At 47.8% G+C, this 9,336-nt stretch overlaps 1 protein-coding gene across 1 annotated transcript in view; it reads left to right on the forward strand.

Moving 5' to 3' along the window:
• Positions 1-7,369, forward strand: part of LOC122565533 (disintegrin and metalloproteinase domain-containing protein 10-like) — a 21,942-nt gene extending 14,573 nt beyond the window's left edge. Inside the window, exons 5-7 of the mRNA XM_043721590.1 lie at positions 252-396; positions 6,359-6,542; positions 7,283-7,369. Of these exons, the coding sequence (XP_043577525.1) occupies positions 252-396; positions 6,359-6,542; positions 7,283-7,369 (416 nt within the window). The remainder of the gene's footprint in view (positions 1-251; positions 397-6,358; positions 6,543-7,282) is intronic.
• Positions 7,370-9,336: the final 1,967 nt, after the last annotated feature.

The raw sequence follows: 9,336 nt of genomic DNA on the forward strand, positions 1-9,336 counted from the left end.
ATGTAGTGTGGGGTGTGGGTGTGAATGTGAGTGTGTAGTGTGGGGTGTGGGTGTGAATGTGAGTGTGTGAGTGTGAGTGTGAGTGTGTGTAGCATGGGCACAGTGTGTTGGAGGTGTTGTGTGAGACTGTCCACTCCCTCGCCAGTTGCTGGTATGTGCCTGTGGTGTTGGAGGGTTGAATAATGTCTGTCTCTCTCTCTCTCTGTCTCTCTCTCTCTCTGTCTCTGTGTCTCTGTCTCTCTGCCTCCCAGAGAGTACGAAGCCAATCTGTGGCAATCAGCTGGTGGAGGGGGGAGAACAGTGTGATGTCGGACACTCCAGCACTGACCCTTGCTGCTATGGTGCCAGCCAATCAGAGGGAGCTCCCTGTCAACTGAAGCCAGGGAAAAGGTGCAGGTAGGAAGCTCAGCCTTGAAGAATCTCCAGTGGGAATGGGAAGTTCAAATACAACCAGAATGGCCATGCCTTTATAGAACAGGGGCTAGGTTCAATGGGCCAAATGGTCTACTTATCTTGCTGATTAGTATCTGAGTATGTCTGTAATAGCCTGGCACTGATCAGCACAGGGCCCTGGTATGGACCTGTCTGGTAGGTTAACATCGGACAATTGATCTGAGCTCGTGGTGAGATTTGTGCTTCGTCACGGTGCCTCCTCTGTCCCAGTGTACACATTCAGGCTGAGGCTGGACAGGGTTATCTTTCAGCCCAACTGTTTGCACTTAAAAACCAAAAGGCTATAAGACCGTCAGAAAGGGGAGCCGGAGTCGGATGGTCTGCCATTCTGTCGATTCATGGCTGCCCTGACATTCCTCATATCCCCATCTCCTCGTAACCTTCAGTTCCCCGAGCGATCAAGAATCTATCGATCTCAGCCTTAAATATACACAAGGACTCTGCCCCCCACAGCTCCCTGGGATAAGGAGTTCCCAAACCTCTAAACCCTCTGAGAAAAGAAATTCCTCCTCATTTCAATCTTGAATTGGTTCCACTTTATTCTGAGACTGAGTCTTTGACCCCATGAGGGGGACCACGCTCTCAGTGTTATACCCTGTCCAGCCCCTGAAGGATCCTGTATATGGTTCAATGAGATTATCTCTTATTCTTCTAAACTCCAGTGAGTAGAATCCCCTTTGCTCATAGGACAATCCCTCCATACTGGGGATCGTCCCAGTGATCCTTCCCTGAATTCCCTCCAGTGAGATTGTATCTTTCTGTAAACAAGGGGAGCAAAACTGCTCACCGCAGTCCGGATGTGGCCTCACCCAATACCTTGGACTTGCCCACTCTTATATACTCCAACCCTCTTGTAACATGGGCCAACATTCCATTAGCCCTTCCTGATTACCTGCTGTACCTGTGTGCTAGCTTTCTGTGTTTCATACACACGTTTCCCCCAAGTCCCTCTGTGCTGCAGTCTCTCCGTTTAGATACATCTCTGTTATAGAGTCATACAACAGGGAAACAATCTTCCGTCCAGCCTGTCAATGTCAATCAGGCTTCCTAAATTGAACTTGTCCGATTTGCCTGCATTTGACCCATATCCCTCTGCACCCTCTCGAAAGCATCCTCAGCTTTCCTATAATGAGGCAACCAGGGCTGAACACAATGTTCCAAGTGTGGTCTAACCAGGGCTCTACAGAGCTGCAGCATAACCTCACAGCTCTTTAACTCAGTACCTCTGCTAATGAAAGTCAATGCACCATACTTGGGTAGCAACTTTGAGGGGTGTGCTGGAAAGTTTGAATAACATGAGGACAGACAGGTCCCTGGAACCAGACAGGATATGCCCAAAGTTACTACAGGAAGTGAGGGAAGAGATTGTTGCACCATTGACGATGATCTTTGTGTGCTATCTGTCCACTGGACTGGTGCCAGATGATTGGCAAATGTTATTTCCTTATTCAAGAAAGGGAATAGGGATAATCCTAGGAATTACAGACCAGTCAATCTTACATCTGTGGTGGGCAAATTATTGGAGTGGATTCAGAGAAACAGGATTTATGATAACTTAGAAAACCATCAAAGTTAAAAATCACACAACACCAGGTTATAGTCCAACAGGTTTAATTGTTAGTTTCACTTCTTTCATGTGTAAATCACAAAACCCTTTTTTTAAAAGTTGCATTCTCGAGTTAGCTGTTCACAATGGTGTTAGCTAGACAATATGTTGAAGGTGTTAGCCCCCTGTGTTCTCTGTCTATGACCTGATGTTTAGATTGATTCTAATCTAAAAAGTGAGATAACAGAGTTTTACATAAATTCATGCAGTTTTTGAGCTCAGAGTTCGACATGAATCTATGTGGTTTTTGAGCAAAGAGTAAAGCGTCACTCCGAAAGCTCCTGCTTCCAATTAAACCTGTTGGACTATAACCTGGTGTTGTGTGATTTTTAACCTTGTCCACCCCAGTCCAACACCGGCATCTCCGAACCATAGAAAACCATCATTTGATTAGAGATAGTCAGCATCGCTTTGGGAGGGGCAGGTCATACCTCACAAGCCTTATTGAATTCTTTGAGGATGTGACAAAACACACTGATGAAGGTGGAGCAGTGGATGTGGTGTACATGGATTTTAGTAAGGCGTTTGATAAGGTTCCCCATGGTAGGCTCAATCAGATAGTAAGGAGGCATGGGATACAGGAAAATCTGGCTGACTGGGCACAGAATTGGCTGGCACAGAGAAGACAGAGGGCGGTAGCAGATGGAAAGTATTCAGCCTGGAGCTTGGTGACCAGTGGTGTTCTGCAGGAATCTGTTTAGATTAGATTAGATTACTTACAGTGTGGAAACAGGCCCTTCGGCCCAACAAGTCCACACCGACCCGCCGAAGCGCAAACCACCCATACCCCTACATTTACCTCTTCACCTAACACTACGGGCAATTTAGCATGGCCAATTCACCTGACCTGCACATCTTTGGACTGTGGGAGGAAACCGGAGCACCCGGAGGAAACCCACGCAGACACGGGGAGAATGTGCAAACTCCACACAATCAGCCCGAGGTGGGAATTGAACCCAGGTCTCTGGCGCTGTGAGGCAGCAGTGCTAACCACTGAGCCACCGTGCCGCTCACTGTTCTGGGACCTGTGCCCTTTGTGATTTTCATAAATGACTCAGATAAAGAGGTGGAAGGGTGGGTTAGTAAGTTTGCTGATGACACAAAGGTTGGTGGAGTTGTGGATAGTGTGGAGGGCTGTTATAGGTTGCAACGGGACATTGACAGGCAGCAGAACTGGGCTGAGAGGTGGCAGATGGAGTTCAACCTGGAAAAGTGTGAAGTCATTCACTTTGGAAGGTCGAATTTAAATGCAGAATACAGGGTTAAAGGCGGGATTCTTGGCAGTGTGGAGGAACAGAGGGATCTTGGGCTACATGTGCACAGATGTCTTAAAGCTGCCACTCAGGTTGACAGCATTGTGAAGGTGTATGGTGTGTTGGCTTTCATTAGCAGGGGGATTGAGGTTAAGCGACGCGAGGTTATGCTGCAGCTTTATAAAGCCCTGGTTAGGACACATTTGGAATATTGTGTTCAGTTCTGGTCGCCTCATTATAGGAAGGATGTGGAAGCTTTAGAGAGGGTGCAGAGGAGATTTACCAGGATACTGTCTGGACTGGAGGGCATGTTTTATGAAGAGAGGTTGAGGGAGCTAGGGCTTTTCTCATTGGAGCGAAGAAGGATGAGAGGTGTACAAGATGATGAGAGGCAGAGATAGCCAGAGACTTTATCCTAGGGCAGAAATGGCTATCATGAGGGGCCATAATTTTAAGGTAGTTGGAGGAAGGTTTAGTGGAGATGTCAGATGTAGGTTCATTATGCAGAGAGTGGTGGGTGCGTGGAAGACACTGCCAGCGGTGGTGGTAGAGTCAGATATTAGGGACATTTAAGTGACTGCTGGATGGACACATGGATGATAGTAAAATGAAGGGTATGTAGGTTAGTTTGATCTTAGAGTAGGATAAAAGGTCAGCACAACATCGAGGGCCGAGGGGCCTGTACTGTGCTGTACTGTCCTATCTCCTATGTTCTAACCCCAACCCTATCTATGTACTTGTCCAGATGCCTTTTAAATGCTGTAATTGTACCAGCCACCACCACTTCCTCTGGCAGCTCATTCCATACACGCACCACCCTCTGTGTGAAAACGTTGCCCCTTAGGTCTCTTTTAAATCTTTCCCCTCTCACCTTAGACATTTGCCCTCCAGTTTTGGACTCCCCATACCCTGGAAAAAGACCTTGGGTGTTCACCCTCTCCATGCTCCTCATGATTTTATAAACCTCTATAAGGTCACCCCTCAGCCTCCGATGTTGCAGTGAAAAAATCCAGCCTCTCCCTATCACTCAAACCTTCCAGTTTCTATAGCATACTGGTAAATCGTTTTTGCACCCTTTACATCCATAACCTCAACCTGAGCTACAAATCTTCTCAAACTGGCTTTTTGCACCCTTTCTAGTTTAATGCCATCCTTCCTATCACAAGGTGACAGTACTCCACTGTGACCTTCCCAATGTCTTGTCCGGCTGTAACATGACAACCCAACCCTTGCACTCAGTGCTGTGACTGATGGAAGCTGGCATACCAAATACCTTCTTCACCACCCTGTCTACCTGTGACACCATTTTCAAGGAAATATGGACCTATATTCCAAAGTCTCTCTGTTCGACAACATTCCCCACGGCTCTACCAGTAACTGAGTAAATACTGCCCTGGTTTGTCTTATCAAAGTGCAACACCTCACATTTGTCTAAATTAACATTCAACTGCCACTCCTCAGCTCATTGACCCCAGTTGATCATATCTCTGTTGTACTCTTAGATAATCTGCATCACCGTCCACTATATCGCCAATTTTGGTGTCATCTGCAAATTTGTTAACCACGTCTCCTGTGTGGCTATGAATGATGAACAGCAGTGGATCCAGCATGAATTCCTGCGGCACTGGCCTCCAGTCTGAACGATAACCCTCCATCACCACCCTCTGTCTCCTGCCATCAAGCCAATTTTGTATCCAATTAGCTAGCTCTCCCTGGATCCCATGTGATCTAACTTTACGAACCAGTCTACCAGTTGGAGTCTTGCCGAAGGCCTTGCTAAAGTCAATGTGCACAATGCCTACCGCTCTGCCTTCATCTATCTGCTTGGGTGCCTCTTCAAATAACTCAATCAAATTTGTGAGACATGATATCCCACATACAAAGCCATGCTGATTACCTCTAATCAGTCCTTGCCTTTCCAAATGCATGTCGATCCTGTCGACCTGAATCCCCTCCAACAACTCATGTTCGGCTCACCGGCCTATAGTTCCCTGGTCTTTCCTTGCAGCCTTTCTTAAATAATGGCACAACATTAGCCACCTCCCCCCACCCCGCCCCAGTTCTCCTGCACCTCACCCGTGGCTGTTGATGACATAAATATCTCGGCTAGGGGCCCGGCAATTTACTCCCTGGTTTCCCACAATGTCCTGGGATACACTTGATCGGGTCCCGGGGATTAATCTACCTTTCTGTGTTTTCAGAGCTTCAGCACCTCCTCTTCTGTAATGTGGCCTGTTTTCAAGGCCTCACTATTTATTTCCCCAAGTTTCCTAGTTCCATGTCTTTCTCCACAGTAAATGTGGCTGCAACACCTTCATTTAAGATCTCACCCATCTCCTGTGGTTCTACAAATCGATGGCCTCCCTGACCTCTAAAGGGGGCCTGTTCTCTTCCTAGTTACTCTTTCCCCTGGAATATAGTTGTGGAATCTCTTTGGATTCTCCTTAACCTTGTCTGCTAAGGTTAGCTTTTTGCCTTGCCCTTCACTCACTAACAGGAGCATGCTGTCCCTGAACTCTCATCATCTCGCTTTTGAAAGCCTCCCACTTTACCTGCGAACAGCCTCCCCCAACCGACTTTAAAAGTTCCTGAAAAATACCATTAAAAGATTTAAAAGGGATCTGAGGGGCAACTTTTTCACACAGAGGGTGGTACGTGTATGGAATGAGCTGCCAGAGGATGTGGTGGAGGCTGGTACAATTGCAACATTTAAAAGACAGTTGGATAGGTACATGGATAAGAAAGGTTTGGAGGGATATGGGCCAGATGTAGAGAGGTGGGACCAGGTTAGGTTCAGAAAGCTGGCTGGCATGGACAGGTTAGACTGAAAGGTCTGTTTCTGTGATCTATGACTCTATGACTCTGTGACCTTACGTTTCAAAGATCACATGGCACCCATTCCCTGTGTGCTGCTTAAAGATCCCACCAATCAGAATCGCGATTAGCTGCTGCTGAATGTGTGTGATATCCAGGTGCCATCACTAACAGCGGGTGAATGGTTCAGTCTCACTGCATTGTGAATTGGTTTGTTCCCTTACTTTCCCAGCCCCACTCAGGGACCGTGCTGTGACTCCTGGTGTGAACTGGTGCCCCTGGGTCAGCGCTGCAGGAAAGAGACCGAGTGCAACTTTGAGAGCCATTGTGATGGAGTGAGCACTGCCTGCCCCAAACCCCTTCCCAAAGCTAACTACAGCCTCTGTAACCAGGGAATGCGTCTGTGCCTGAATGGGGTAAGTGAGACCACTCTCACTCCAGCTCACTGGAATATCAGTAAGGCCTTCTGAAAGACTCAGGGACTGTATTACTGAAACCACTCCTTCTTCATTCAGTGCAAGTGAAGCAAGAGTTTCTCTGCTCATTACCCTCCCGCTCCCCTTCAAACACAACTCTCTGTGAGTGAGCCAGCTCTTCAGTCTCTGCAGTGCCCGGTCCCACCGTCGGGTAAGGATTGATCCAGGTCCTCCTGATTGGAGCTGGTTCCACCCCTCTTTCAGGATCAAAGCCAGTCATTGAGTAAACACTGTCCTCGTTTATCCAGTGGAATTAATTCTGACACTTATCCTAAATCTGTGTTTAGTGATTGTCTACTCTCCTACCACTGGGAAATATTTCTTCCAATTATATCCCCTGACAGTTTGAAACACAAGTCGCCCAATTTGTAACTTTGACAAAGTTGCGTGTGCAGACTGAGTGCCTGGCCCTCCAGGGCAATGGAAACTGATCGGGGCCAATACTGATCGGGGCAATGAGAGATTATTGGTGATTGGATGTTGTGTCCTATAGCCAGTCTTGATTAGATTAGATTGCCTGCAGTGTGGAAACAGGCCCTTCGGCCCAACCAGTCCACACCGACCCACCCAGATCCATTTCCATCCCGAGCAGACTGGACACACATTTCTCTTGCAGTGCTGTCGCATTCCTGCTGCATTGCTGTTGCATTATTGCTGCATTGCTCCTGCACTGCCTGCAGCCCCCGGGCTATGTGATCTGGGTTTGCATGAACCTTCAGCAAGTTCTTCAGTCTTCTTCCTGCCACGAAGAAAGACAAGAGCTGTAGATTCACCAGGACAGAGTGAAGAAGACCATTCTCTTTGGGGAGAAAAAGGGCTGAGAGGAGATTTGACTGAGGCTTTCAAAATTATTAACAGTTGTATACGGTAGATAGGGAGAAACCATTTCTGCTTGTAAAAGGGACAACCCAGAGGAACAATGATTGGGCAAGAGTGATTTGTGAAGAAAATGTGTTTTTTTAATAACAAGCAATTATGGTGTGGACTGTGCTGCTTGCATATGTCCTGGAGGCAGGTTCAACTGAAGGGTTCAACAAGGCCAATGGTTGATTATTTACATAAAAGTGATGTTCAGGAATATGGGGAAAGGGCAGGAGATTGGCACTTGGTGATAGAACAGTGCAGGCATGACAGGCAGAATGGCCTCCTTCTGCACTGTAACAAATCTGTGATTGTATTCAAACTGTGCTGACACCAGAACCAAAAGGAACACATTCTGTGATATCGAGAGTGAATCGGAATTTGTTTTAAATTCATTCACTGGATGGGACTGTTGCTGCTTCGTATTAAATGCCCATCCGTAATTGCCCTGAGGGCATTAATAGTCAACATTTGCTGTGACTGTGGAGTCATAGAATCATAAAATCCCTGCAACGGCCATTCAGCCCATCGAGTTTACACCGAGCCTCCTGAGAGCGTCCCACCCAGACCCATCCCCCCCACCCTATGCCTGTAACCCTGCATTTCCCAGGGCTAACCCACCCAACCTGTACATCCCTGAACCTTTTGGGCAATTTAGCATGGCCAATCCACCCTCAGCTGCACATTTTCGGACTGCAGGAGGAAAGTGAAGCACCCAGAGGAAGCCCCTGCAGACATGAGGCGAATGTGCAAACTCCACTCAGTCACCCAAGGGTGGAATCGAACCTGGCTCCCTGGTGCTGTGAGCTGCTAAGCACTGAGCCACCATGTCCCCCTGTAATGTAGGCCAGACACGGTAAGATTTCCTGGCCTAAACCTCATGACTCATTATCAGCAATGGTTGCATGGTTACCATTGGGGCTAGCTTTTTGTTCCTATTTTTAAACACGTTGAGTGCAAACGTTGCCACCTGTCATGGCCGGACCTGAACCCCTGTCCCAGAACATTTGCCTGGTGTTCGGGATTATGGTCGAGGTTGTGGTGCTGGGAAAGCGCAGCCGGTCAGGCAGCATCCGAGGAGCAGGAGAATCGACGTTTCAAACATTCCTGAGCTCATTCCTGAAGAAGGGCTCATGCCCGAAAGGTTGATCCTCCTGCTCCTCGGATGCTGCCTGACCTGCTGCGCTTTTCCAGCGCCACGCTCTTGACTCTGATCTCCAGCATCTGCAGTCCTCACTTTCTCCCCATTCTGAATTACGGTTCCAGTGACATTGCCACTACATCATTGCCCCTTCCCTAACTGTGACTCAACTCCTGTTGTGATAAAGGCTAGCACACCGTTCATTCTCCAACCCCAATTCTTACAGCTCTTGCAGGTTGTCCTATAATGACATCTGAACTCCCATGTGCCTTTGGAGTATCCCTGAGACCTGTTTACACAGCTGCCTTTGTAAAATCCTCCACCCAGAATGTACTGCACCCCAATGTAAAACCAATGACCTTTCCTTTCCAAGATTGGGTTCCTGCTGGGTGGACCGCCATTTATTGCCCGTCCCCAGTTGCCCCTTGAGAAGGTGAGCTGTGGTCCATACGCTGTCCATACGCACCCAGTGCCCAAATCAAAGCAAAACACGGTTGTGGCTGTCATCCTGAATTAACAACAGGAAACACTGGAGAAACTCAGCAGGTCATGCGACATTTGCAGAGAGAGAGATTTCTTGCCTTGGATGCTGATAGATCTGCTGAACTTCACCACAGTTTGCATGAGACCCACAATGCTGTTCAGGAGGGAGTTCTCAAATTTTGACCTAACAACCCCGTGGGGTTTCGAGCGGATGGTTGTTTTTGACTGGTATGGACGTGATGGGCCGAA

The sequence above is a fragment of the Chiloscyllium plagiosum genome, chromosome 31 (genome assembly GCF_004010195.1).
Source record: "Chiloscyllium plagiosum isolate BGI_BamShark_2017 chromosome 31, ASM401019v2, whole genome shotgun sequence".
NCBI classification, from domain to species: Eukaryota; Metazoa; Chordata; class Chondrichthyes; order Orectolobiformes; family Hemiscylliidae; genus Chiloscyllium; species Chiloscyllium plagiosum.